The 27353-nt window shown below is 52.6% G+C and overlaps 11 protein-coding genes across 11 annotated transcripts; 4 read left to right on the top strand and 7 right to left on the bottom strand.

Moving 5' to 3' along the window:
* Positions 1 to 8: 8 nt before the first annotated feature.
* NECHADRAFT_84274 (uncharacterized protein) lies at positions 9 to 2213 on the top strand (the record flags this gene model as incomplete). Its single annotated transcript, XM_003048587.1, has 5 exons — positions 9 to 11; positions 59 to 123; positions 269 to 983; positions 1042 to 1290; positions 1353 to 2213. The coding sequence occupies 5 exons, from the start codon at positions 9 to 11 to the stop codon at positions 2211 to 2213; spliced, it is 1893 nt and encodes a 630-aa protein (XP_003048633.1).
* Positions 2214 to 2426: 213 nt separating this feature from the next.
* On the top strand, positions 2427 to 3535 carry NECHADRAFT_47686 (uncharacterized protein; the record flags this gene model as incomplete). Its single annotated transcript, XM_003048586.1, has 2 exons — positions 2427 to 2636; positions 2672 to 3535. 2 exons carry the CDS (start codon positions 2427 to 2429, stop codon positions 3533 to 3535), a joined length of 1074 nt encoding a protein of 357 aa, XP_003048632.1.
* Positions 3536 to 3783: 248 nt separating this feature from the next.
* Positions 3784 to 5660, top strand: NECHADRAFT_95884 (uncharacterized protein; the record flags this gene model as incomplete). The annotated part of the gene is made up of 5 exons (XM_003048585.1): positions 3784 to 3868; positions 4069 to 4382; positions 4433 to 4959; positions 5010 to 5292; positions 5343 to 5660. The coding sequence occupies 5 exons, from the start codon at positions 3784 to 3786 to the stop codon at positions 5658 to 5660; spliced, it is 1527 nt and encodes a 508-aa protein (XP_003048631.1).
* A 107-nt stretch (positions 5661 to 5767) lies between these two features.
* On the bottom strand, positions 5768 to 7699 carry NECHADRAFT_101462 (glycoside hydrolase family 76; the record flags this gene model as incomplete). Its single annotated transcript, XM_003048401.1, has 5 exons — positions 5768 to 6662; positions 6715 to 6959; positions 7008 to 7331; positions 7384 to 7545; positions 7612 to 7699. The coding sequence occupies 5 exons, from the start codon at positions 7697 to 7699 to the stop codon at positions 6084 to 6086; spliced, it is 1398 nt and encodes a 465-aa protein (XP_003048447.1). The 3' UTR covers positions 5768 to 6083.
* A 2365-nt stretch (positions 7700 to 10064) lies between these two features.
* NECHADRAFT_84270 (uncharacterized protein) lies at positions 10065 to 12622 on the bottom strand (the record flags this gene model as incomplete). Its single annotated transcript, XM_003048400.1, has 7 exons — positions 10065 to 10181; positions 10424 to 10523; positions 10585 to 11566; positions 11622 to 11924; positions 11989 to 12154; positions 12256 to 12471; positions 12557 to 12622. 7 exons carry the CDS (start codon positions 12620 to 12622, stop codon positions 10065 to 10067), a joined length of 1950 nt encoding a protein of 649 aa, XP_003048446.1.
* Positions 12623 to 13807: 1185 nt separating this feature from the next.
* NECHADRAFT_63211 (small secreted protein) lies at positions 13808 to 14555 on the bottom strand. The gene has a single exon (XM_003048399.1). It carries the CDS (start codon positions 14474 to 14476, stop codon positions 14030 to 14032), a length of 447 nt encoding a protein of 148 aa, XP_003048445.1. The 5' UTR covers positions 14477 to 14555; the 3' UTR covers positions 13808 to 14029.
* Positions 14556 to 15999: 1444 nt separating this feature from the next.
* On the bottom strand, positions 16000 to 18121 carry NECHADRAFT_71472 (uncharacterized protein; the record flags this gene model as incomplete). Its single annotated transcript, XM_003048398.1, has 2 exons — positions 17575 to 18121; positions 16000 to 17521 (listed from the first exon to the last, which is right to left on the bottom strand). Exons 1-2 carry the CDS (start codon positions 17946 to 17948, stop codon positions 16000 to 16002), a joined length of 1896 nt encoding a protein of 631 aa, XP_003048444.1. The 5' UTR covers positions 17949 to 18121.
* Positions 18122 to 19176: 1055 nt separating this feature from the next.
* Positions 19177 to 20418, bottom strand: NECHADRAFT_95880 (uncharacterized protein; the record flags this gene model as incomplete). The annotated part of the gene is made up of 3 exons (XM_003048397.1): positions 19177 to 19235; positions 19300 to 19801; positions 19849 to 20418. The coding sequence occupies 3 exons, from the start codon at positions 20416 to 20418 to the stop codon at positions 19177 to 19179; spliced, it is 1131 nt and encodes a 376-aa protein (XP_003048443.1).
* Positions 20419 to 20939: 521 nt separating this feature from the next.
* NECHADRAFT_47850 (uncharacterized protein) lies at positions 20940 to 22495 on the top strand (the record flags this gene model as incomplete). Its single annotated transcript, XM_003048584.1, has 4 exons — positions 20940 to 21011; positions 21058 to 21567; positions 21614 to 21909; positions 21967 to 22495. 4 exons carry the CDS (start codon positions 20940 to 20942, stop codon positions 22493 to 22495), a joined length of 1407 nt encoding a protein of 468 aa, XP_003048630.1.
* Positions 22496 to 22658: 163 nt separating this feature from the next.
* On the bottom strand, positions 22659 to 23540 carry NECHADRAFT_63205 (uncharacterized protein). Its single transcript, XM_003048396.1, has 2 exons — positions 23272 to 23540; positions 22659 to 23222 (listed from the first exon to the last, which is right to left on the bottom strand). The coding sequence occupies exons 1-2, from the start codon at positions 23508 to 23510 to the stop codon at positions 22691 to 22693; spliced, it is 771 nt and encodes a 256-aa protein (XP_003048442.1). The 5' UTR covers positions 23511 to 23540; the 3' UTR covers positions 22659 to 22690.
* A 166-nt stretch (positions 23541 to 23706) lies between these two features.
* NECHADRAFT_105186 (uncharacterized protein) lies at positions 23707 to 26432 on the bottom strand (the record flags this gene model as incomplete). The annotated part of the gene is made up of 6 exons (XM_003048395.1): positions 23707 to 24601; positions 24680 to 24878; positions 24928 to 25478; positions 25536 to 25659; positions 25723 to 26330; positions 26382 to 26432. The coding sequence occupies 6 exons, from the start codon at positions 26430 to 26432 to the stop codon at positions 23771 to 23773; spliced, it is 2364 nt and encodes a 787-aa protein (XP_003048441.1). The 3' UTR covers positions 23707 to 23770.
* Between the last annotated feature and the right edge of the window lie 921 nt (positions 26433 to 27353).

Below are 27353 nucleotides of genomic sequence, written 5' to 3'. Positions count from 1 at the left end.
AACCAAGCATGGTAAGCCTACGTGCCTGATGATTGCATCCTCAAGACATCTTTCTCAGCCGTCTTCTAGCAATGAGTGCAAACGAAGAAAGGTCAAATGCGATGGGGTCAACCCCTGCGCAAAGTGTGTCCGAAACTCAATCTCATGTGAATATCACCCACAGCCTCGAGTCTCGGCCGCCGATCCACAGTCAGTTGAGCTGTTCCATTCATTTGATTCTGTTCTTGATCGTCTTCACTTGTCATCTGGATGACTGACAAGATCTTAGGAGCCCGGATTCAACCAGATCAATCAGGCCTTCTCAACATGCCACTCAACAGGAAACCCCCCTTGACATAGCGAATTCTGCTCCACAACAAAACCCATCACCTGCGACTTTCCAATACTCAAGTCCCCGGCCGGATACCCGATCAAGCCAGAGACCCTCTGAAGGGGGTCACAACTCACCTGAATTCTGTGGCCCTTCCAGCTCCGAGTTTACCTTTGAAGTCGTCAAGGGGAATCTCAAGGCTATGGGAATACCAGCAACCATATTAGACAAGTCCACTCAGGGTACAAGCCGTGCCTCAAACTTGCCATGCCAACTGGCACAATACGGTCCATACATGAAGCTCCTGGCCCAAGACCCTATGTGGGATATGAATCGAGGAGATGCCATCAACAGCATTGAACAGTGGTTTGCGGAAACCGGTTCTCTCTACGCTGTAGTTAGCAAGGAGCAGATGCTAGAGGTTGCCCAAAATGTCTTTGACGTTATGCAGAGTGTTAATGTCCACGATACGAGGAGTCGAGGAGCTCTAGCAGAGTGCTTGTCCCATGATAAAACTAACAAACTGAAGCTCATTTTGGCCATTGGTCGAACGTTGGAGAGTGGTGGCCGCAATGATCTAGCTCAGAGGCTGCTCCAGAGTGCTACTGAAGCTATTGAAGGACTCCTATGGAGCACAAATTCCATCAACAACATACAGTTGCTGGTCCTGATGGTATGGGAGCAACCGGTAGACACTTTGGCGGTGCATTTATGTTAAAAGATGCTCCTAGGCCCTTTATTACTATCATCTTGACGAAGAAGTACGAACCGGCCGCATCATTGGTTTTGCGGCCAGACTCTGCCTCGAAATGGGTTTGCACCGTCGAGCGACTGTCAACTCCTTTGCCAACTCGGAAGAACAAGCTGTGGCGCTACAGACATTTTGGTGTGTGTACATGCTGGAAAGAAGGACGAGTCTGGGGCAGGGAATCCCGTTCTATATACAGGACTGTCATATCGATCCAACACTGTTTACCATGGTATGGAATGGTTTGCCAACTCTCCTTGTGACGGCAGCCATGATGTGCTGACGAGTCAACAGGGTAGCCATGATGCTGTGACGGCGGCTCTCCTCGACTGGACCAAACTGGCTGGCAGGACGTGGCACGCCCTCAACAGCCAAGGCGAGAAAGAGAGTGCCATCAATTTTGATGAACTCGACTATCTCGACTATCAAATAGGGCAGTGGTACCAGCACCTAGCTGACGACATGAAGCTCGAATCAATACAACCAGGGCAGGAGATTCGGCACGTTCAGGCGGTGATATTCCTCCGCAAGAGCCATCTATACAACCTGATCTATCGCCCAGTCCTCCAATCCCCAACACGGATAGCGCAGCACCAAAGGCATGCCCACAAAGCTGCGGCTATTGCCAAGGAGTCGCTGCAGATGCTTTCAGGCCTCAACGAAAACACCGGCATCATCAAGCGCAACCCCCTCTTCTTCAAGCACCTCTTGCTAACTGCCTTTGGAAACCTATTGCTAGCGGTTGTAAACGCCAGCTCCATGTTTTGCGACAACGTCAAGGTCGAATTTGACATTGCCCTTGACATGATAAGAATGCTGAGCAACTGCTCGCCACTGCTCATGGCCCTCTGGAAGCGCCTTCAGGGCCTACGAAGGCTTCGGGCGCAGCTTTCCAGCTACTCTGCTACCACAGCATCAAGCAGCAATGGGCAAGGCGAGGAACCACAGAGCTTAGACTGTTCGCCTGATGCCGATGCCATGATGTTTGATGAGTTGTTCCCAGCGCTGCGGGCTGATGCAATGGATATGCCGGTTGATGCCTTGGGAGACACAATGGTCCGCGACCAGCTTAATGGCTTCTTTGACCTTCCGCCTGTCTCGGCTGGCGGGACAGGGAGCAGTTGGGTCTTTGCAACCTGGGACGGATCGACATAGTCTCCGCTGAGGTCGCTCGCCTCGGAAGCGGAACTAGCGCCATACCTGCCTCGGAAGCAAGGTTTCCGTTCGGAAGACAGCACCTCAATCTATTGCAGTAAATATGACCATGTTCTTACTCTGCTTCTTGCTGTTCTGTCGCTCGAAACTGTTTTGACCCACTGCTCTTGATCGCCGGTGCCCCAACCTGCAAAACCTCAACTTGACATCAACATGTCGACCTCAAGCTTCTCACTGGAGGGATTCACCGGGTACACGTCCCAGACACTACCCTTCAAAGCCACATCAGATGGGCCCATCAACCTCGACGTCGTGTACCCCGAGAAGTCAGATGAGTCTCCGGCTGTAGTCCTACTTCACTACCACGGTGGATTTCTCGTGAGTATCTCCTCGTGCTCTACCCATTCCATGGGCTTTCACCTTGTTTGGCACGATCCATAATGCTGAAACCTTTCTAGGTTGTTGGAGACAGATTTGCGTTTTTGCCATACTGGCTTGTCCACGCCTGCGCTTCGCGAGGATGGATCTTTGTCACTCCCGACTATCGCCTACTACCCGAGTCAACTGCCCATGACGCTGTCGAAGACACTGCGGACGCCTATGGATGGATCTACTCTTCGCTCCCAGAAATATTAGGCCGCCCTGTCGACTCAGTCTTGCTAGCTGGGTCGAGCGCCGGGGCATACTTGGCTCTTTACACTGCCATCTCAGCTCCCAAGAAGCCTAGTGCTCTACTTCTAATCTACGGGATGCTCAATCCCGCTGGACCTCGATATACAACTACCGGGAAGAACATATTTGGGCGGCCGCTGGTCGAGACTGGGCCTGTCTTGGAAGAATGGCCCATGAAGGCCCAAGGTGACGAGAGGAAACCAGTTTCAGCTTATCCCGTTGCCAACCCAGCCTCTGACCCGAGACTCGCTCTTGTTGCCGCACTACACATTGACGCCTTGTTTCCTGACTACATGACTGGAATCGCCGGCCTTTCTCGCCAGATTGCCACCGAGGGAGTCAAGGCAATACCAGAAGGACACCGGCGTCTATTTCCACTCCATTTTGGCGACCTGAACGGCCTCCCGCGCGTCATGCTACTTCACGGTATCAATGACACAGCTGTGCCGGTCAAGTGTAGTACCGAGGCTGAAGAGAAGTTCAGGGCGTCTGGAGTGCAAGTGTTAACAGAATACCCACCCAACGCGGAGCACGGCTTCGACGCAAGGGCTGGTAATGTCAACGTCGAGACGTCAGCTGGGGGTGATGTTATTGCTGTCGAGTCTCTTCGGAAAGTAATTAGGTTCCTTGAGCAGTCCGTAGTCAACTAGTCCTGTAGCAAGGTCACGTAGTTGTATGGAAATGCTGCTAGATAGTAAACCTGTCAATCGTGCGAGGTAGAAGACTCACACCAGTCTCCTGAAAGTTGTCTTGATAGCACCTGTGACTCCCCCTGTTTCTACCTCATAGCTTCTAAGCACCATCATTCACCAAGCCAGCACTTTGAAACCCACTGTTCTTACGGGGGAGCAACTCCTTACCACGGACCGATACGTTCAAGCTGTTAACCCGCAAACCGATGCCGAACGGCTGCGAGCTGCGCATCATGTTGCCGTCTGATCGTCTGGAGATGCACCCGAGGGAGTCTTTCCGCTTCCGCTTCCGTTTGTAACCATTCCGAGGCCAGATTATTCGGGCTTCGGGGTTTAAACAAACCTGGCTTATAAGACTGAGCTTTCAGAGCTCACAATATCTATATTCCAACACGATTCGAGGTCGTCTACGAGCGCAGCAACGATGGATTTTGACAGGCTATTAGCAATCACATCTGACCACCGCTTCGTAGTGGTCACGGCGTTGATAGCTCTGTTTACTGGTCTCTACGTCTTCTACTACCGCAATCTTCACCCCTTGTCGAAATACCCCGGTCCATTTCTCGCATCATTTACAAATCTCTGGAAAGTCCAGCAACTATGGAGCCTACATCTACCTGACACTCTCATCGCGTTGCACGAAAAGCACGGCGACGTCGTCCGTATTGGTCCCAATCAACTCTCTTTCAGACAAGGAGATGCTGTCCCCAAGATCTACAAGGCAGGCCGAACTCTGGCCAAGACTCCCTTTTACGATGGCTTTACTTCCTTCAACCCCAACCTGTTTGGGACCCAAGATGAGGAGGTGAGTCAAAGGATTCTTTTCAGGCCCGGGTAAATCACTAATTTGTCAAGGTACACTCGCTTCGGCGACGACAAATGGCACACGCATTTTCTCTACAGTCAATCAAAGAGATGGAGCAATACATCGACGAGCACCTTGTGCAGTTTCGCAGAAACCTTGACGAATATTCCAAAACCGGCCAAGTTTTCGACCTCAAAGAGCTGATCGCCTTCTTCGTCCTTGACGTCCTAGGAGATCTCGCCTTTCGTTGTCAATTCAACTCGCAGGTTGAAAAGGATGCGTCGAAGCTACCCCCCATCAACGACCACATCTTCCTTGCTTGCCTTCTAGGCATGATTCCCGACCTCATGCCCTTCATCAAAGCCATTTCCCCGTGGACGCCAGTGCCTTGGCTACAACAGCTTCTCGCAGCTCGAAGAGACCTCAAGAATCTGACTGCCAAGTGCGTTAGTAGTCGTATGGCGGATACGGGTGCTGCTCGAAAGGATCTCATCACCAGTTTGATCAATGCCGTGGACCCGCAGACAGGAGCCAGACTCACTGAACTTGACATACAAACAGAGGCATTTGCGTTCATGTAAGTGGCCGGAGGTCGTCTTTGCACCCTCGATTCTAACTTAGTCTCAGTGTTGCAGGCTCACACACGACGTCCGGAACCCTCACCCTTCTCTTTTCCCACATTCTTCAAAATCCAGCCATCCATGCCAAAGTTGTGGGCGAGGTTGATGCGACTCTCGGGAAGCTCGAGTCAGACATCGTACCTATCGAAGGCCTCGAAACAAAGCTACCATACTTGATGGCATGCCTGAACGAAAATTTTCGGATAAACTCTGTCTTTACTATGCCACTGGAACGAAGGGTGACGGCCAGGGAAGGGTTCGAGATCGCAGGCCATGTCATCCCAAAAGGAGTAGGTTTTCCCTCCTATCACATGGCAATCAGCTAACAAAGAGCTACAAGACCGTTGTATTCAGCCTAAACCACGTCGTCCATCACAACCCTTCCATCTGGGGTGCCGACCACAACAAGTTTGATCCCTCTCGATTCCTCAACAAGGATGGTGAGAGACTTGAACGGTTCCTGAGCCCATTCAGTATGGGTCATCGAATGTGCATTGGACGAAACATGGCCATGACCAACATGCTCAAGCTCGTGGCTACGACTTTCAAGAACTATCACCTTGAGATGGAGGATCCGACGCAGATCATTTCTACCATCAGCGTTGGAATCTCGGAGAAGGAGGGGCCTTTGATGTGCCGTGTGCGAAGAAGATGCTGAGTGCAGACAGTCATATCTGCTGTAGTCATACGAGGCAGTCCTCCATTGACAGGTATTTAGACAGCGATCAGCAGTGCTCTCTTGGATCAGAGGCAGCCCTCATGTATAGAAGTAAATGTGTATTGGGATAGATATTGGAGACTATCAGCCAGGTTGCCAGGCTGCCATCTCCCACTTCAACGCCACGACCGTATACATCAGTGCCCAAATACAAGATGAAGGAATCATATCGGATGTATCTCTTATTTTGTAACCCTCAGGGTCTGCCCCGGGTATCCTCTCCATCCCTCATCCGTATCTACTCCTCCAGAAAGACCAAAGAAACAAGGGCATGTCTCATGCCAGTAATTGTCTACCTAACGCCATTCTCCTTCGTCAGTAAAAAAATCAACACGCCAAGTATACACAGATTCAACGCCGCGCTCAGTCAAAAGCGCACATCCAAACAAACGTCCCGAGCGCGCTGCTCAGGATCAAAAACGTGAGAACACCGGCTCCAGCCTTGTCGGCCTGCGTGATGGGATCCGGCTCCGGCATGTCATGCGACTCCTTGCCCGCATCGGGGTCACCCTTGGAAATACCACCAGTTCGGTTCGTCACGGGTGGTTCAGCGTCGCCAATCAACAGGCTCGATACAGCCGCCAGCACATTCATCTGCTCTCCCGCACCACTCGTCTCGTCGACAGCCGGGTCGACGAATTCTCCATCGCTCCAGTAGAATCCACAGGCGCGGCCTGACTTTCCACCCGTGCACTGCTTGACGGCGGCTTCGGTCGAGGTTTGGAGGACGGGAAGGATCTTTTCCTTGAGGTGGGGGACGATCTGGGTGACGACCGAGAGCCATCGGTGGACGTAGCCCTTGAAGGAAAGCATGTCGGTCGAGCAGGCGCCCTTACGGCCTTCGCAGGGGACCTCCCATGCGATGCCCTTGGGGAAGAAGTTCTTGAGGAGGGAATCGGTGAGGTTGTTGACGCGGGTCTCCCAAACTTCAGAGCCATTCGTCTGTCAAATGTTAGCATCCATAGCTGTGACCATCAGGATACCGTGAGCATACGTAGTTGTACATGAAAGCCGCGCCCTGTAGCATAATAGCAGCGTTGTACGAGAATGTCGCCTTGTTGATGTCGGTGCAGTTCTTCTCGACGTGTCCACCATCATACACCCTCCAGTCGTCATGGTCGATGTACTGAACATCCCAAAGCCAATCCCAAGTCTCTTCAGCGTACTTTGCATAGGTCGAGTTACCAGTGTATCGCGCAAGCCGAGCTCCGAGGTTGAAGAAGCATCCGTTAGCAATCGCTAAGACGAGTCAGCAGCGGCGCATAACCAACATTCAGTATCACCCACTGTTCTTGTAGTTGTAACCAGCATTGGTAAAGGGAATCTGCCATCGCAGACCTCCATTGCACTCCTTGTCGTGTCGGTTGGGATGGGCCTGTGTCGTCCAGACGGCCTGCGCGAGGGCGAGCCATTGAGCCTTGTCTTCGGGAGGGTTGGGGAACTTGTTCTCGGCGGCAAGCATGGCCGACATGCCCCAGAAGCCTTGATCGTCGTTTCCGAGCGAAGCGGTGTGGTTCTCGGGCATGTAGTCGTGGCCGTCACCAGTCTGGTGCAGCATGCCCTCCATGATGACGTGGTTGTAGCTCGAGTCGCCGGTGAGCTTCCAGTAGTCTGCACATTTCTTTAGTCGTCGCTCCGTCGATGTTGATGTCTTCCTACGCACCGATATATGTTCCCATCATGGCGCCTCCCTCCCACCAGTAGTAGTCACCCTTGAACTCTGTGGGCGGACCGGGCAAGATACCGGGGATCATGCCAGTCGTGTTTCCGTCATATTGCAGCATGAGATCGTAGGCGAGTTTTGCTGCCGTGTCTTTAATTTCGGCTGTGGGATGATTAGCTTGCCGTCTACAAAAGGCGTGAATCTGTCGCTGTCGTAAACAAAACATACCCTTTGTGCCAATCTTGTATTGGGCATCGACTGCCTGGAAGAGGCCCCCCGACAAGGCCACGAGGGCCGCCGACTTGAGGGAAAGCATGACGTGAAAGACGGAAAAATAAACAAACGCTGAAGTCGAAAACTTCGGAACGAAAAAAAGGTCACGGGAAAATGAGCGACGTCGTGAAGGATGCAGCAAACGAGCGACCTTGAGGGTTAGATTGAAGATGCCGACCCGCCAAAGACGAGACGGGGGGTTATTAGAAACGAAGGTCCAAACTTCAGGAACAGGACAAGTCGGAAGGATTCATGTGGGAACAAAAGAGTTGAAATGCAGATGCACAGAAGAGAGAGAGTAGGCCTCTAGGTCACGCACGAGCAGGGTCAGGAGGATGGAGGATCAGATCTGGCGGGACGGACGGGGCATGGGGACCTTTCAACAGCCCGCATCACTGCTAACAAGTCAAATCAATCCAGGGAAGATGAGCGGCCGGTAAGAGCCAAGACGCTGGGCATCGGGGCAGTGCAACGGGGGGGCCAGTGAGGGCGCTTGGCAACATCTTGGCATGGTGAAATGCTTGGAGATGGCTAAGTGAGAAAAACAAAGGTTGAAGACGGCTTCTCACGCCAAGACACCATGGGGCCATGGTCACCGGCGCCAAGGGGTAGAACCAAGAGGCTTGGCGGGTGTGAGGGAGAGGCACGTAATAGGACACGGGGTTCGGAAAGCCCCTGAAAACAAGGACGCAGAACGCAGTGGACAAGAAAGTATCAGCCGGTGATTCAAGACTTCTTGGTGTGTCCTACTGCGCATCACCGTCACCCAAGACCGCTTTTCTTCCTTGATCGACGACGGACCACACCGGGGACCGAGCAATCCGGAGGGACACAAGTGACATCCATTCGATTGGGATCCACAGCCAAGGGGGGGCCTATCATAATGTTGTCCAAAGAGAGTCATGAGCAGGGCAGGGGTTGGTAAAATACGCGCCGAGAGACAAAGAGAGCTGGGCACGGAGTGTCGGGCACTGTCGGACGGTTGGCGTGGCGAGACCTGAAGCAAGGTGAGGGTCTAAAAGCAGAGTGAGAGAGGTGCTCAAGGTGTCAAAAAGATACGAAAGGGCCAAAGAGAAGTCCTCCGTGTCTGCCGTGATAGAGATGGATCAATTCCCCAGATGACAATAGGAGCAATAGAGCTTTCCTGGCCAGCGGGTAAAAATTGGATCCGGAATGAAGGGCCACGCAAGCCCTGGACAACGGAGCCTCTACCTTCAAAGTACCTAAAACCCCCCTACAATCACACTGTAGCACCAATGTCCCGCCTGTGTCTCCCCCCTAGATAACTACCGCATCCTCTGAGCAAAGGCTGCCGCTAAACTTTAATGCGCCTCACTCAAATTACCGTCACCTCCACAAAAACCACGACAGCAACCAACGACGATGCCGTATTCATGACCACGGTGTGTCAGCCCCTGGTATGCTTAAATATTACCTTATTCTGCTGCCCGTTCACTGAAACATGTCATGTATCACCGCCATCTTTGCTCCTCTGTGTGCGTGTCTGTTGAATGGTATCTGTGTCTCAGCCGAGAAAAGGCCAAGAATAAACATCATTTCTTCTCCCCTCGTCATAGACATTCTCCAAGGGGCAATTTAGGGAGGAAAAACAAGGCGCTTGGTCTTGGCTTGGGTGCTAGCCACTGACCATCTCCAGGGGAGTCTTGGCGGTCAACACCTCTGCTTGGCGCCATCTCCGTCTCAAGGGTTAGGGACTCCCTTTCCCGCGTATCGGATGCGTGTCATGTGCCGAAGGCTGTCCGACGGTTCCGGGTGCCCACGTGAAGATTGAAAGTTTGATGGTTCGGGTTGAGGCTATTCACAGTTGCGCTATGATAGAGTGTTCACGGCATGCACATTCAAGATTAGGTCTTTGCTCTCAACCAATCAATAAGACCTCCTCGATCTTTCTCCCCAACTCTATTTTTCTTCACTGCAATTTTAACCCGACCTCACCCATGCCGCGATTTGCCCCCTCATGTTTGAAGAGCACACGACAGACCAAACAAGGCTTGTGGCGATTTAAGCGCCGCACGCTGCGACTGCATGTCGCGACGCACTTTTGTAGCGATTGAGGCCTAGATATCTTTCAAGGTTTGTGACTGCCGAAGTTCGTTTAATTGATCCAGATCGCCCGGGCCGTAGAATCCATGAAGCACAGCCTGTTTATGTGCGTCTCGGTTCAAAACTCGTGATGGTGGGCTGCTGTACCGGGTAGGTATGACGTATTTACGCATTTGACACATCCGTTACCGCAGGGATAACAACCGCCAGTCATCTGTTTAAGCCTTCGTATCTTGTCCTATTTGTAGCTTGGCTACCTTGGTCTAAAACCCAATTGTACTTGGTAGACTAGTATACGATCCCGTCCACTGAATGGCTCTTGAGCCGTGTTTACGGGTGCCGACTCATTGAACAGCGTTGTTGACCTGCTTTGCGCGTCCACGGCCAGCACGTACACATGGACTCCACACCCGCAGCCCATATATCGCGATCTTTCTCAACGTTTCCCCATCTTGAAGTTTCTTTACGATGTATTACGATTTGATTATGGAGCTGGTAAGGCACATGGTGGGTGAGATTGTCGTCCCACACTGCGCATTTTCGGACTCCCCCCCCCAATTTCGATCCCTTTGCCAATATTTTCCTTCCATCTCATAGTACAATCAGGCATAGCAGCTACCATGGCATCGCTCGGGGTTTTCTTCAATTAGGTTTCTCAATCAAAGCCTGCCCTGGATCGCGCCCTCGTCATGGCGGGACACACACAGCTCAGGACTTGTCGCCGAAAGACCTCACCATGACCACGACACGCCTCGTCCCAGTTTGGGAGAAAGGAAGCAATGAAGAGACAAAGGGGTATCATTCTAAGACAAAACTCAACTAACATACAAGACCAAGTCTAGATTAAAGAAGCACGTAGGATACGTAGTATGGCTGCTCACACCATGGTTATCGCTAAGCGTACGGCACTCGCGGATGTTCTTGAAGAACTCCGCCATATCGATGCCGTACTTCTGGGGTAGTAGCTTGATGTCCTCCGCGCTCATGAACTTGTAACTCAAGCCTCGAGAACCCGTGGACATGGCGTAGCAGTAATTGTCGATGTACTGGGATCCTTCTATCTCACTGCATTCAGACTCGCTGTAGTTTTTGATCATCATAACTAGGTAACCCATGGCTTTGAGAGTCACTCCGACAAGTCCCTGGTTCATGAAACGTACGCCCTCGGCCAAGCTGTCAGTAAGGTCCACAGATTCGGACTCGCCCATCCAGGGCATGGATAAGATGACAGCAGTGGGATCCCAGGCGTCAGACACCGGCTGGAACCCTCTGCTCTTCATGCCGTCTACGAGCTCCAACAAAGAGTACTCGACGTCGGTATTGCCAAATAATCGGGCGAGGAGATTTGCCATGGAATTTCTCGTCTCGTCAAATATGGTTCTGAGGTGGGCCGAGGCTTGGCTGCGGACTGCCTCAATGTCAAGCACCTCGGGAGCGGGGATATTGGCTCCGACAATTGTCATGACGCCTCCGAACAAGTTAAGAATGTCCCCAGCAGGACCCGGTGCCGCCCCTGAGACAGCTCCAGCCATGGTAAGAGCACCGGCCATCGTGTTGAAGATATTGGGGTCGACGGCGTTAGCGGGATCTGGCTTGAAGTCGGCAATGATCTCGTCAATGGCGAGGATATTCAGGATGGTCTCGTCCTGGAGCTTTTCATGGGCCCGGGTGAAGAGCTGGTTGATCAAGCCCGAGACAAACCGGATGTAGAAGAACTCGGTAGACGTGTACTCACGACAGCCCTTGGACGGGGAGCAGTTGGCGGCCTCGATGACTCCGCAGCTGGGCAGCTGGGCTGTGCCTTGGCCATTGGTAGGATCATGTTCCATTTCGAATAACCAATTGTCTGACAAGGACAAATTAGCAAACTAGGTGAAGTCCGAGAAGAGCAAACGACTTACCATCACCTTGGATAGCTAGAAAGTCTTCCAGATATTGGGCTGCACCGCTATCAATCAACGCAGCTGGGTGGTGCTTGGGATATTCGCAAGGGTCGATGTTTGGCTCCAAGCTGCTGGGACCGCCGTCGTCCCCAGGGAGAAGCGGATTGTGGGGGTAGTTCGAGTTGCTGATGTTGTTTAGTTCTCCATCAAGGCCCCAGGAGCCTCCCCAGAATCCTGCACCTTCGATGCATTGAGCGATGATGTCCTCGAAAGCTTCCATGCAGCGCCTGAGGGGTTTTGAGCTGTCGGCTCTCTGCATACCTAAAAGCAGGTCTTGCAACGTGCCGGTCAGCGTTGACAACACGAGATGTGCTCAGTCACATACATCCGTGGTTAAATGTGTTTTGCAGCTGCTGCTCGTCACCCACCCGCCAGGTGCCTTTGCAAACATCCCTCAGCAAGCCTGGGGTCTTGAAAACTGCACGGATCTGATCTGCGGTGGGAATACTCAGGGTTCGTTTCTGGTCGTTGTAGTCCAAATCATGTGCTGCCTAGGGCAAGCCGAAAAAAGCCGAGAGACTGCATGTTGATCCAAGATGGAGAAAGAGGTAAAGAGATGAACTGGCAGCCATCGCCGTAGCTTGCTTCTTACATTCTTGCGGTTTATATCCCGGCGACAGCCTGCGTCGTGTGGTGCCGCCGCTGCTGGTTGCCTTATATTCTTGCCAGACCCAAACTCTCGTCGTAATGTGTGCTCACTCAAGACAACAGAAGTTGGAGAAGCTGTTCGACGAGTCTCGCCAAAAGCTACCCTTTCTAATTTTTGCATAACACTCGAAGGCAGGCAACCAAGATGGCCTTGCCAGACCTAGGAAGTGCTAAGCTGGATCGTCGTCATGTCATGCGCAACGAACGGGTGGACTGGGAGGCCCACTGCATCATGGTCAATTTACACGCTGCACGGGAAACAGAGTTGAAACAACCCCAGCATTGACGACGCCTTCGAGCAGAAATAACATGTTGACATCGCGTTGGCGGTCATGTTGGTATTCAATGATAGCGACTATATCTAGTTAACCGTGTTGCGAGTGCGCTCAACGAGTGGCCACACCTTGAACCCACGTTGACGATATGCCTATGTATCGCTCTTGAAGAAGTGTGCGGGATATAACTAGACGGTTTCATATAAGCTAAAAGGCTGCATATCTCGCTATTATAGGACCCAGTCCAGGAAACCGTTGCGTCTCGCGCCGGTGACGCTCGCCGAACCGGGATCTCGGGAACGGGAACGACATCAGGCTCACTGCGTCGTATCCCAGTAACCTGCTCTATCCGAGGGTGCTACCGAATACTTTATGACTCTCGATCCAAGATAGTGGCCCTACCGAGGTTCTTTTCGCCTCGGCATCGCCAGTCGTGACACAATCCTACGTTGCTATGGAATTGCGGACTGCTATACCTTGCAGCAACCATTTTGTGCCTACATCAAAGGATCAGCCTTACGTGCCCTACAGGCAATACAGATGCCCGGAGGATAGCTACAGGTATCTTTGATAGAGGGGCTCTTGACCTAGATAACCAGAACTCGATTTGTACAGCTACAAGGCAAGGCAGTATCACTGTCTTTAATAGCGAGTCCGCACGAGACCGTCAGCCACAACAGCGAGAGACAGAGTAATTAATTCATGACAGCATGAAAATCCGACATCGTAAAACATCATATAATTACAAGGTATGTTCTCCAACTCGTCCAGGTCGTTTCGCGTACCCAACGGCGGCGCCATCATTATGGCAAGCTGTCTTCGTGCGGCAGTGGGCGATGCCAATTAGACGAAGGGCCCCGAGTACTATTGGTATGACTGACGAGATATCCTTGGGATAGGAATTGGGTATTGACTTCTTCTACAGCTCTCATGGCTTTGTCAACAATGCTCAAGATGCCAGTATACGAGCCGACGAAGGCAACTGAGCCAATGCGACACCCAAGCTCAGGATACTGGGGAGGCATGTCTACTCCTCCTCTCTTGGCTGACGAAGTAATGAGCGGCCTCATCTCGATCGAGATGGGCACTTTTGTCCAGCACAAAGTCATCTGATCATGATGTCGATACTTGGAGCGATATATGTAGCATTCTTTCTATGTATATGACTGCGCCAAGAGCATTCAGCAGGGTTCACGTCGATCAATGGTCACTTGAATGCCTATTTCGGAAACTTATTCCTTCATTCAGATGTATTTGCTAGCCCAGATCAAGGCCTCTAAGTCCGATCTTAATATGTACAAAAGTCTTTCGCAGTAGAATACAAAACAAGTCATGCCCAAACATGCCACTTCCAGGGAATACCCATACAATCCTCCAAATGTGTATACCGTTGTCGATTAAGCTCCCATCAGCGCAGTCCGAGATTTATCGTGGGCGATGCGCCTATTTGGGGAGGGAAGCAGGGGCATAAGACTGATCAGGCTTGACAATCTTGGCACCAGCGAGCTGCTTGTCGGTGTAAGCGGGCCAGATGATCTGGCGCTTGCTCTTGCTGACAACAGAAAGAGTGGTGAAGCCGTTGCCGGCACCGAACTGGCCGCTCCAGCCAGAGGTGACTGTGAAGTCGCCGCAGGTCGAGGGACCGGCGGCGGCCTTCTGGGAAGCCTTGGGGCCCTTGACGTCGTGGCGGCACTCGACAACCTTGCCGTTGCCGGTGTCGATGCCAAACTTCCAGTTGCAGATGGAGTCGTCGGCGCGGCAGTAGCGCTTGGCGTCGCGGATGGTCCACTGGGGAGTGGCGGCCATCATGGAGACTGAGTCGCTCGCGGCGGGAGCGGCAGAGACGCCGGTGGCGGCGACGATGGCGAGGACAGCAGCGGAGAACTTCATGTTGAAGGTTGTTGTTGTTTTATGTTTATGTGTGTGAGAGAGGTAGTTGTGAGTGTGGAAGATGTGATTGTTGTTGTTGGTGATGATGAGAGTGTTGGTTGAGAGGGAGGATGTGATGTTTATATAGCTTCAGACTCTACTCAACGGCATGCATATAATCCCTATTGAAGTTCTTCTCATCATCGGCCGTTCCCAGCCGTGAGCCCCAGCCTCGCAGGTCCCATCATGTCCGTCTACACGAGGTGATCGGCAAACGCAGCTGTATCTCGTATTCATCAGACGATCCCCTGGTTCTCCCCATCAGTCAGCCGGCCGCGCCGGACCATCGCTGAAAGAGTGTCTCCAAGAGTGCATATGTTCTAACCCTAGTAAAGAGAGAGGCCCCGTCTGGAATAGATTGCTCGTATTCAACAATGTCTCGTCTCGATCGGGTTGCGAGTGCCGGACCTCCGTCTGCCAAGTCGGGAACCCCCCGCAAACCTCGGCCCCCCTTCATGATCCTTTTTGCGGGGATTTATTCCGTTCCGTCCTTTACATGACGATTCTTCCGCTCAACAACGTCAGAGTCGGTGGATTATCCCGCTGATCTCTACCCTCAAGAGATTCTCGTGAATGCAAAAGGTCCCGCTATACCATCATATCACTCCTTTTTTTCTCTCCCTCAACTGCGAGGGGCTTTTCCCTTTCGCCCTCAAGGTCAAGTTCAGGCGTTCAGTAGCGTGCCGTAGTGCAGCAGAGTCTCGACTCTCATAGACCAAATACGCCACACATAAACTTGACCGCCGGGTCCCTGACAAAGAAGGCGGCTGATGCTGATGCTATTCTTAGCAAGCTTAAACGGGACCTTACCTTACTTTGAACAATAATTCCCCGTGACCGCATCGTCCCAGTGGGCAGAGGCATTTACGTCATGTGCTTGACTTTCCGAGGGGAACAGATGCTGATGGAACGTCACCTTGAGCCCGATTATTCTAGAACCCGCCCAGTGGAGATGATGTCCCCCCTGTTCGTCTCCCCTCGTGTTGATCGTTAGGCCCTGTCATAGCTCCCTTCGCCTATAGCTCGGGCACTATCGATAATGGAATTGTTCATCTCGTGATTATTTTATGCCGTACTTGCTTGGACGAGCTGCATGTCTCTCAATGGCATGACAATTTATGCAGTCTCCATTCCCTGACCCTTTCATCTCAGAAATACGGCCTTGTTTCTTACCAGTCCCGCTCGTGTCTGACATCCCTTGCAGGCATTGTTTGGCCAAGTGAGCTGAATGAATAAACTTGCACAAATTAGTTGGACTCCTCAAGCTCAATGCCCAATTCGGCACAACTCAAGACCATGACATCAACCCAGAGTGGAAGCTATCCACAGCATTATCACCACCAATCATCATCATGTGCACAGTCGGCGTGACCCTTAGAAACCATACGATTGGCAAAAACTGAAATGGTGATGTGCATTCATGGCTCGTCCTGTCTCTTTTTTGTTCGTATCTACTAGTCTTTCACACGAAAGTACACACAGCTCTAGTTCTTCTGACCGCCTGTGGGAACCTTGAACAGCACCGCACGGCCCTCGGGTCCTTGGCCAAGAGCCTTGTCCACCCGGAAGAAGCCCTTGCGCTCCAGCTGGAGGAACTCGCCCTCCTTGAGCGAGCTGATGTTGGCGTCGACCAGAGCCTCCGTCATGGTCGCCGTGTTCTCCGCCAAGAAATCATCCAGGTTGTCGTCCTTCTCCAGAACGTCCTTGGTGATGAGGTAGCCAAACTCCCAGAGCTCCGCCTCCACCAGGTTCTCGGGGTCCGAGGCCAACCACGTCACCTTCTTGTCAGTCGTCTTGAAGTCACCAGCAAGGTGCAGCTCGAGGTTGAGCTCCTTGATCGGCGTCACAGACTTATCCAGTCCCCGCACGATGGCGTTGCCCCAGCTCATCAGGGTAATCTCCTCGTTATCGGCAAACGAGGCAACATCGGCTTGATCGATGATGAGCTTGGGACCAAACGTCACCTGCTTGGTGCCCACCTCGGGGTTCTTGACGTGCTTGGGTCTCTCCTCCTTGTACGACTTCTCGGGGCCTCCAGTCACAGTCACAGCAACAGCATCCTTCTTCTCAATCGCCATGTATCGGGGGACAACAGCGTCGAGCATCTTCTTGTTGATGGCCCAGATGGTTGTCCAGTCCATTGTCACAACATTTCGGCTAGGGCCCTGCTTGAGCATGAACTCACGGAGAGCGGGAACAGTCAGACCGCGACGGAGGATACCACGAACGGTAGGTAGACGGGGGTCATCCCAGCCACTGACACGGCCAGTGTCCACCACCTTGGTGAGCTTTCGCTTGGAAAGGAATGTGCGGATAAAGTTGATACGGGCAAACTCCCACAGGTTGACCTTGCGGAGCTTGAGGTTCTCAAGGAACCAGTGGTACTGCTCGTTACGGTCCGCGTACTCGGTTGTTCGCAGAGCGTGTGTGACGCCCTCGAGACTGTCGACGACGGGGCAGGCAAAGTCGTAGGTAGGGTAGATGTTCCAGTCCCAGCCAGTGCGGTGGTGAGGAGCCGGCTCCTTGTCCTTAAAGTTGGGGAATCGGTAGATGACGGGGTCTCGCATGGAGCCGTTGCTCGAGTCGTAGGCGATACGAGCACGAATGCAGTGTTTCCGGCCCAGATCAGTGCCAGCCTTCATCTCACGGAACATGGCCAGAGACTCCTCGGCAGGACGGTCACGTCGCTTGCTGGGGAGACGGTTCATGCGGTCCGCCTTCTGCACCTCGGGATCGGTGTCATCGGCGTAGGCACCGCCGTCGAGGATCATCTTCTCGGCAATATCGTACAGCTCCTGGAAGTAGTCGCTAGTGTGAGTGACAGAGACATACTTAATGTCCATCAGCTCCAGGTCGTGGAGGATAGCATCCTCAAACTCCTGCTTCTCCTTGGAGGGGTTTGTATCATCGAATCGGACGAGGAGCTTGCCCTTGCCCTCGGGGGCACTCTTGGCAAAGTAGTCATTAAGGAGAGCAGCTTTGGCATGGCCGATGTGAAGGAAGCCGCTTGAGAAATAGTTAGTATAGGGTCACGCGATTTGTACGCGGTCAAGACCTACCTGGGCTCAGGAGGGAATCGGGTCACGACTCCATCCTCAATGTTGGAGAGACCAATGTTGTAGTTGGCTCCCCCGCGCTTCTCGGTCGACTTGGCCTTACCCTCGTTGAGCTTCTCCTTGAGCTCGGGGTGAGCCTCCTCGATGAACTTGAACCATCGTGTGACGTTGGCGTAGCTACCCTTGCGGACGAGGCCAATGGTGACCTTGTTGGTGCGCAGGGCAGTCCAGACCTTCTCGTCGGCCTCTCCCAGGGTGTAGCCTCCAAGGTAGGTTCGGAGAGTGAGGTGCTTGTCGAGCTCGGCGATCAAGGGACCGATGGTCTTGAAGTCGGCGGCGGCGAGCACTGGAGCCGCGCTCTCAGCGTCGAAGCTCATGATGGCGGGGGTGTCTGGGTGGAGGTGATGAGTGATGGAGTGTGTGAGGGATAGTCGGATATGGGTGTATTCGGATCGCGTCTCTTGTTCGTCGTCTTCGTTCGTCTTCGTCTCTCGTGTCTCGTACCCGTCTATGCAGAGCAGATGCAAGATGTAGGGTGGAAATTGTCGCCAGAAGTAGGTCTGTCGTGCCCCAACTGACCGCCAAGAATTTGGAGGGGTCAAAGATTTTGGCGGGGTGATTCTGGATGACTCAGAAGAAACACGTGACTTCGTGGTCTGATAAGATCCTGCGAATGCCGCCACTCTGGTGAAGTCCCTGCAAGGGGAAATTCAGGTACATGCAATTGCTAGAGCCTCAATGTATATCTCATTTTGCGGTGTTGAAATGCTTTGATTTTCCACTTTTGCTTCATTTTACAGCCTCCGATTTTTACATCCAACCTCATAGACCGCAGCTTTACTCCCGGTTCCAGGAGTCTGGATCATGCTATGGTCATTCCACACAAACCCGAAGCCGGCCTTGTCCTTCAAAGCCTTGATGGCCAGGACATAGATGTGTTCTGATCTCTATAACTCATGGAATAATTGCCCCTGACAGAGTCATCCCGACAACGGAGAGAGGCCGTTCATCGGCCAATCCTCAGTTCAGCTGCCCGATTCGCGACCTGTGTGTCTGCCTACCCTTGACTCTCCAAGGTTCGGCTCGGCTGCTCCGGACCCGGAAGCCCGGGACCTGACCCGCCGGCTTTGGCCCGGTTTTGGGTCAGGTGCCGACCGGGAGTCGATACAACGTTCCGGCATGTTGCAAAAATAACTTTTCTCAAATAGCCGTTATTGAGCATTGATCGCACAACAATCCTCGCCATTTTGTTGATTTCCGTTGCCTTGAGAACTATACCAGCCTCTCAATTGACGGCCCTCAAATGGGGTAAAAACCACTCCTGACTGGCATTATCCCAGCGGATTGGCCTCAACTCCACTCATTCGGTCGACTGAGAAGGCATGAAAACACAAGACTTTCCAGCTGCCCCACGTTCCAGAATCTCTTAGAAACTCGAGTCCTCGACACGATTGTGATACCTGGTTGGTTTGAAGAGTCGCGGCGAGTTATGTGACGAAAAGGCTCCCGAGAGGGAGTTGACTTCAGATGCTATAAAATAATATTTGATAGTAAAATTTACATAAGAAATCTATAGGCAATAACACCACTCGAAGGAAGCTTCTATCACACCTCCCCATCTATAACATGAACGAGTTCACTGCGAGGACCTCTATCACAGCTGGCTCTTAACAACAGACACTCCCTCAGCTCCCTTGACCGCCTTGAGCAGAGCAGCCTTGTTGCCACCAAACGTGTAAGTGATAAAGGCAGACAGAAGCTCGGAGACGGTCTTTTGCAAAACCTCTCCATCCACACTTCCAACAATAGGCACCGTCTGTTTCATGATTTCTTTAGGCAGACCCAACGTCTTGAGAACCAGAGCAGTATCGAGGTAAGAACCATGGATCGTGCCAGCAATAGCAAGCTCAACCTTGGGACCTGTGAGCTTGTTCCAGAACTTGACCCAAGTGGTGTCCTCGGAGCGATGGCTGGGTCGACCGAGCTGCATAAAGGGCTTGTTCAGTCCCTTACTGAGAACAGGGTTGAAGAGACGTCCGTCGAGGTTCATTCCACCCTTGATCCTCGAGTCTGAGAGGACGGCAGCTGCGGCGCTGGCACCGCCTAGGGAGTGGCCAAGGGCAACAGTCTTCTTGGTATCGACCTTTCCAGGCAGGCCCTTGAAGATCTTGTTCTGGAAAGAAGACTTTTCGACTTGAGAAATGACAAAAGAGATGTCGGCAGCTCGAACCTGTAGTTGATTAGCTCTACTCAATATTGCCACAAAAGATTTCTTACCTGAGTCGCCTTTTCGAGGTTCTTTTCATCTTCGGGAATGTTGCCTCCAGCAATGATGGTTCCATCAGGAAACTCGACAATAGCTGCGTCGTAGGTATGATCGACCAAAACCACCACGTAACCATAGCTAGCGAGAGACCTGGCCATGGCGCTATACTGAAGTCGAGAGTTTCCAGATCCAGGAGAAAAGACGGCGAGTGGGAACTTGGTCTCCTTATGACCACTACCAGTTTGACAAGCTGGGGTCTTTGAAACGCTGCACACCTCCATCTCGAGGACACTGAAGGTATCGTTCGAGAGACCCAACTGGGCAGCCTGAGCTCCGTATGCAGCCGCTGTGGCAGGGGGCATGTAAGGAACGCGCTTGCTCGAGCAGGACTTGGAGTCGACGGGCCAGAAGATGGAGGTGAGAATGCGTCGCTTTTGGTGATTCGGCGCATATGGGTCAATGCGGTGGTTATCCGTCATGGTGTTGATCTTGAGGGCGACGGGGTATGGGCCACTGGGGTTTGGCAGGAGAAGGGCATTTCCAAGGTGGAGGAATGAGAGTAGAAGAACAAAGAGATACATGTCGAAAGTTGCTTAGGAGAGATAGTGAGATAAGAGAGTGTGCTTGAGATGATGATATGGATAGATGGTGATAGAGAACCACGACTTATATACAACGAGATGCATCGTGAGTGAGGCTGCGTTAAGTGGAAACAGAGTCATTCGCACGAAATGACAAACATTAAAAACCTCAAATAGGACAAGATCGAGCGAAGCTTGCGCAAAGCTTACAAGATGCCAATCTGAAAACCCATCTTTAAAGCACCCATGAGCAAGACTTGATAGAATTGCGTCCCACAGCAACAATGCAAGCTGACGAAAGCTGAAGCCCAAGCCTTGCACGCCCCACGATAGCGGATCTGACCCGATGATGCTATTGGATAAGTGACTCGACGCTACATTAGCGTCGCTCAATCGATTCCTAATCCGGTATCGTCACGTCTCGCTCAATCGATGCCATTTCAAGTTTAACCCCAACCCTCACCTCCTCGACCCGAAAGCTGGGAATCTTGGATCTTTTACATGAGAATTCACCTGCAGAAATGCCTTTAGGTCCGTTTGATCGCCGCAAGAAACGATCTCGCTGTCTTGCATGTTCAGCAAGCCACCTAAAAGTAAGCCTACTAAATCCATTGGGCGAACTGTCTAACCCAGGTGCAGTGTTCTGGAACTCTTCCATGCAGCAACTGTCAGCGGCGGCAGATAGTCTGTGACTTTTCTCCGGTGCTGAACAAGGTTGCTCGGATCAAGATTGACCATGAAAACCATGCGACGGCTGTTGGTTTGGTCAAATCCGATTACCGACATGCACCCCAGCTCGTCATTACCCCACGGGATGACAAGACATCTTTCTTCTTTCGTTACTTTGATACTTTTCTTTTGAGGAACAAGTTTACTCAGAAAAACATATTCCCTACTGATATTGTAGAGCTGATACAACGCTCATCGTCGGGGGAGTACCTTCGAGATGCAGTTCTCTCTCTTGGAGCCATGCAAGCAACGAAAAGCAGACCAGCAGAAGGCATCGATTCAACCGAAAGCTATCGCTTTGCTATCAATCACTATTCGAAATCTGTGGCTGGTCTTCGGAGTGCCCTGAACCAGTTCGCCAGCCTACCCAACCTTCGGCACAGCATTCTATGGACCACTCACTTGCTGGGACTGTTTGAGGTGAGCCTAAAACTCATTATTATTGACGCATGCTGATATTGTATAGCTCATGAGTGACACGACAGGTCAAGGCTGGGTCCAGCATCTCGTCCACGGTACATCCAGCGCACTGGTTGCTACTGGCCCGCTGGCCTTTGTATCCGGCCTGGGCAAGAGATTCTTTACAGAAATCAGGATATTCGAAGTTTGCCGAGCCATCATATTTAATGAGCCTACATTTCTTGCAAATCCAGGATGGCAGGACCTTTCAGCAAAGTTGCAAGGCGTGGAAGCTGATGGCCAGCCACATCCTCTCGATGCCCTTCTAGATATCATCGTCTTGTGCTCAACGCTACGCGTTCGGTAAGATTTTCTGGACTTCTTTTAATCGCACAATCAACTGACCCTTTGAAATTTTAGAGCAAGCAATCTCATATGCTCACTTCAAGACGACCAGCCTGATGACATACCTGATGAAGCCCACGACACCGCTGCAGAAGGCTTTCGCTTGAGAAAAGCTCTTGCTCTTTGGCAATTAAACCGCAGAGCATCAACACCAACTCCACCATTCAAAAGTGAAACAACCGTAGAGGATGACTTTCTATCTCTAGCAGAAGTCTTCTACTCAGCAACAAGCATCTACCTCTCGGGAGTCTTCGACTATGAAATCGTCCACTGGCAAAACATGAGCATCCCAGTACCAAACCTAAGCGAAGAAGAGATCCAGACACACGTCTCTACCATTCTTGTGCTCAGCGGTATGATTCTCGACAACTCCAAGATATCCCCTGTGCTTGTCCTGTTTCCTTTGAGAGTTGCTGGCGCGCGTTCTTGGGACCAGTGGCAGCATGATTGCATTATTGAGCTTTTGGAAAGCATTGAGCAGACTTTTCCGGTGGCTGCTGCTTTTAGGATGAATCTGGGAGAGCTTTGGGCCTCCAGATGTTGAATGATGCCTCGGAATTGGCGGAACTGAGCCAGTGGTCTCACGGGTGAGTGAGTAGCCCCAAGGTCGCCAACACCAACTCGACAACTCATGCCTGATCAATGAGACGTACCAGCGCACCCACATACATACCTACCCAAGAAAAAATGATCACAGCTAGAAAGCGCTTCTCAATTCATCTTCATTAATAAAAACCGCTCAGCAGCACCCATCCCCACACCCATGTCCATGCCCATGATTATCCTCCTCAGCCTTGGGCGCCGCCTCCCCCTCCTTACTCCAGCAACTAACATGAAAAGCGCTCAACTTGATCAATTGCGGCATCTCCCTCAACAACCCAATATGATCCTTGAAATCCTGCGTCTCCCTAAACTTCTGATGCGCCTCCACACTCGGCCATCCGATGAACGCGACCAGCATGCTACCCGTCTTTTCCTCATCACCTTTGACGGGGACGTCGTTCTCGACGCTCCAGCCGTAGCTGATGCCGCGCCAGTCTGGTGAGGTTTTGAGTGCCCGACCGGCGAATTCTTCAAGGCGACGTGTTGCGGTTGCGCGGGCTGCGACGTCATAGTCTGGTGGGAAGAAAGCGAGGAGGACCTCGGTGACGGGTGATCGGGCCTTGTCAAGAACGTCCTCTGGGGGATGAGGGTTCACAGTGACGTGCTTGCTGAGGTACTTGTTAAAGTTGACATACGGATCCAAAGACTCAAGAATGGGGCCATGGTCGCTGCAGATGATCAGTACCCAACTTTGACACTTAAGAAGGAAACACTCACGCAGTCTTGCGATAGGTGTTGTGATGCTCCAAAGTCTCCCAATCAATAAAAAGCCAAAGAGTAGAAGGATTCTCAATCTCAACACCAGTGTAAACACGTCTCGCGCCGGGCTGCTTGAGAGTCGAGTCGAGGACCTTGGAGATGGCCTTTGCGGCGTCTGTCGACTCGTCAAAGGCGTTGACGCCCTCGTTGAGAGTGAGGTGAGAGAATTGAGTCACGTTGCTCACGTTGGTAGCCATGATTGAGAAGTTTGATACCACAGAAGAGATTAGAAGAATGTCGTGAGTTGCGAATGATGGAGGGGGAGGGGTAATAAGTGTGAGGTGACATCAGTGGGGTCACTCACTCCACGTGAAGTGAATTCCTTTGGCCCGCAAGGGAGAATGGAGAATCTCCAACACCATCAATTGTCTCACGCTGAGTAAACGAGTCACGCTGAGTAAACGAGTCATGTTAAAATCTACGCTCCTGCAAGCTTTTCTCTACAGTGTCTCAACATCTATTTCATGAATCCGTGTCGCTGAAGCCAATTTGGGTTGTGATCCTCCTCCCATTTCTTCTCAGCTCTCCTCAGCGTCGATGACACGTCCCAATAGTCTCGCTTCTGCGCGAGGTCTCGAGGCGTTCTACCCTTGTTGTCCTCAATCGTCGGGTCTGCTCGCCAATCTCTAAGAATCCTGACGACTTCTCTCCTCTCGTCATCTCCGTCCATAGCAGCACTCGCTGCGTAGTGTAAAGGCGTACGTCCATCATTCGTCCTCGCATTGGGGTCCGAGCGACCGTCATCTACGAGAAATTCGACCATGGCTGCTGAGCCAAACCTCGCCGCGAGATGCAATGGTGTTCGACCTCCGTTGGCGCGGGCGTTACAGTCGGCGCCGTGATCAAGCAGTAACATCGCGATGGCAAGATGATCACGTTCCGCTGCGAGGTGCAGTGGTGTTAGACCTTGAAGGTCACGCGTCAGTGGCGATGCGATACGAAGAGCTTCTCCGCAAGCGCCGATGTCGCCATTCCAGGCGGCATCAAGAAGGACATCTTCGGGATCGTCTGCTGGAGCTCGCTGTTTAGGCGCCTTGACCTTTGTAACCTTTGGCTGTGGAGGAGGCTTCTCATTCTTGGGTTCTTCATTCTTGGGCTCGTCCTTTGACGGCTCGCTCGGTTGCTGTACAGCAGCGCTAGGTGGAGATTTCGGTGCCTGAGTTGAATCAGTATCGGCCTGGACGTTATCTTTGGTCGGGGCTCCGGTTGGCGGAGTTGACCAAGCTTGTTTGCTGTCAGTGTTGCTTTCTGGCGATTTCTCTTCAGAATGTCCCTCAGTCGGAGGCGTCTTTTCGTTGGATGCAGGCTCGAAGCTTGCAGCTTCTGGAGCCGCTTCTTCCGCTTCTTCCGCAGGGTTCTCTGGCACAGGCGTCGGGATTGGACTTGGAGGCCTGTAAAATTGACCCATCGGAGGAGGATCCAATCCAGTTGAACCAGCCCTCGATCTCGAAGAGCTGTGCTCATGAGACGACCGTCTTGCCCCCGCAGAGGTCGATGGCTTCCTTGACCCTGGCGGCGGAGGGGGGTTGCTCATCCCTGGAGGTGCTGGCTTCATCAGGGCACGTCTAGGTCCCATCAGTATGAGCGACTGTGAGTACTCCGGATGGCACTTACGAGTAAATGTTGACCATGAGCGAGTTGAGAGTTCCCAACTGCTTCTCAAGATCGGCATCAGCTTCCTTGATCTTGTCTTCCCACTCATTCTTGTATCTATACGAGCTATAAAAGTTGTGGAAACCTTCCCAGACCGTCCCTTCTAGGCCATCGTCCCTCAGGTCCTGGAGAAGCTTGGTCATCTTATTCAGGGCCACCTTGGCATTCTTCATGGCCGACTCGATCTGTTGCCTGAGAGCATCGGCACTGTCGCCTTCCAGCAGATCGGGACGTGCAGTAATAGTAGTCTGGATCTGATCGATGGTGTCCTTGGCTGCAGTCACTTTGCTGGAAAGATCGCGCAACTCATCTGGGGCTTTTTGGATGTTCATGAACCAGTCGGCCCACTCTTTGGCGGTGTCGGCATGCTCATTCAATGACTTGACGCCAATATACGTTGCAAGGGCTTTTGGGAGATGTTGAAGAAACTCATTTGACTTGCTCTTTTGCTGGTCTGGAGCCGGTTTCTCAGCCGGTTTCTCGGGGGTCTTCTCGGAGGGCTTCTCAGCAGGCTTCCCAGTAGGCTTCTCGGCAGATGCGGCCGCAGGTTTAGGAGCCGGTCTGTCCACAGGCCTGACGGGCGGCCTTTCATGGGACCCCTGATGCTTGGCCGACCTTTCGGGAGCAGCTTGAGTTTTGGCTGGCCTTTCAGGAGGGGCCTGTGGTTTAGCCGGGCCAGCAGGGGGATGCCTCCTTTCGCGATCGGCAGAGGGGCCGGTATCATGATGGCGGGGCAGCGGCGATCTATCTCTTGACCTGGGCCTCCCGCGCAGCATCTCCGAAGCGAGATGAGGTGCTGGTCTATAGCCCGGAGGAGGCGATGGCCTCGGCACCCGGGGAGGATGTCTTGGTGAGCGCGGCGCTTCGTACGACGGTCGACGTTGGGCATCTGGTCTATAGCTATCTGTTGGGTGTGATCTTATTGGGGGACGTGCGCTCGTCGGCACCCTCGGAGACGATGGCCATGGCGATGGTGGTGCTTCGTGCCCAAGAGTTGGAGGCCTTGGGCGTTCTTGTCTGGGAGGTCGGTCGCCGCGATAACGAGGAGGACTCAGCGATGGTCGACGAGAGATAGGCCTGCTTTCATCGTCGGCAGACATATCAGAGTCTCGGTTCATGCGACGTCGGACGCGATCCGTTGGTCTGGGCGGAGGTGGCCGGGCGCGAGGCGACACGGACCGCCAGCGAGTTTCCTTTCTCTTGGGACGGCCATAGTAGGAATCTCTCGGGCTCGAAGTTGGGGGATATCGTGGTCGGCGACTGGCCTCATGGGACCTGGACCTTCGAGACGAGCTTCCTCCTACCGTGGGAGGTCTCAGCAACCCCCCGCTGGGAGGTTGTCCATGGGAGGAAGAGGGTCGAGACTTGGACGAGCCAAAGAGCGTGGCCGGTTTGCGCGAACTCGACGATAGGACGGGACCTTTTGGTCTCGTTGATCGCCTCAGCGAAGAGAACCTGCCGGGCATTCTTGGAAGGGTGCCCTTCCCGTATCTGTATAGGGCAAGATAATGGACGATATATACCTACCTAAAGCCAAGAGGCTCTCGACGTCAATCCAGGGGCCTTTAAAGAACAAACCGGCGCCGGGACGGAATGACGACATTGCAGCCTTATGAGGCATAACGCGATGCACAACAAATCCGGGGGGATGGTGATCCTGGGCTCCATCACGAGAGCGCTGCTGCTGCTTGGGCAGGGACACGTTGTTTGCAGCGCGTCGTCGGGTGTGACGTGTCTGCCTGATCCACCAGAGATAGGCAGTCCTGGGGCGGGTCGGGGACGATAGAACCAAGGACTGCGCATGTACAATTATATCATGCCTTGGGGGCTGAGCTGAGCTGCTGAGCTGAGCAGGAGGATGTGGTTGCTGTTGTGCCAGGCATCGCCATCAGGTGTTTGTCGCTGTTGCGGGGTATCCTTGCGAATCGCATGACCTGGACAGGCCTCACAGATGATCATCTTGGTGGTTGCTGTTGGTCCGTGTCACATGACGAGGATGAGATAAAGATATCTCTCTCTGCAGCTGGCTCAAAAAGTTGATGTGATATGAAGTGATTGCAACACCTTGCACACACACTGGATGTGACAACGTCCGAGGTGACACTAGTTCAAGTCAGCTGCCCTTTTTCCAGTTGGTGTGAGGCTTGTCTCAGGTGCCTGAGCCGGCGCTTGATAGTTCATGATGTTTTTACGCTTGACAATGGGTCTGACCTGGGCTGAGCACGTGGAACCTATGACCAGGACGCTGGATCTCTTCTCTGACACTGTTAATGCCCTGACTACTGCAACTTGCTCCGGGTCCCAACTCTCCAATTCCCATCATCGTACCAGATCTCCTCCCTCCAAAACCTGTCCTGCAGTAGACGCACCCTTCCCATTGCCCGGCG

Source organism: Fusarium vanettenii (assembly GCF_000151355.1).
Source record: "Fusarium vanettenii 77-13-4 chromosome 8 genomic scaffold NECHAsca_11_chr8_3_0, whole genome shotgun sequence".
Taxonomy (NCBI): domain Eukaryota; kingdom Fungi; phylum Ascomycota; class Sordariomycetes; order Hypocreales; family Nectriaceae; genus Fusarium; species Fusarium vanettenii.
This window is presented reverse-complemented; position numbering and strand designations above follow the sequence as displayed.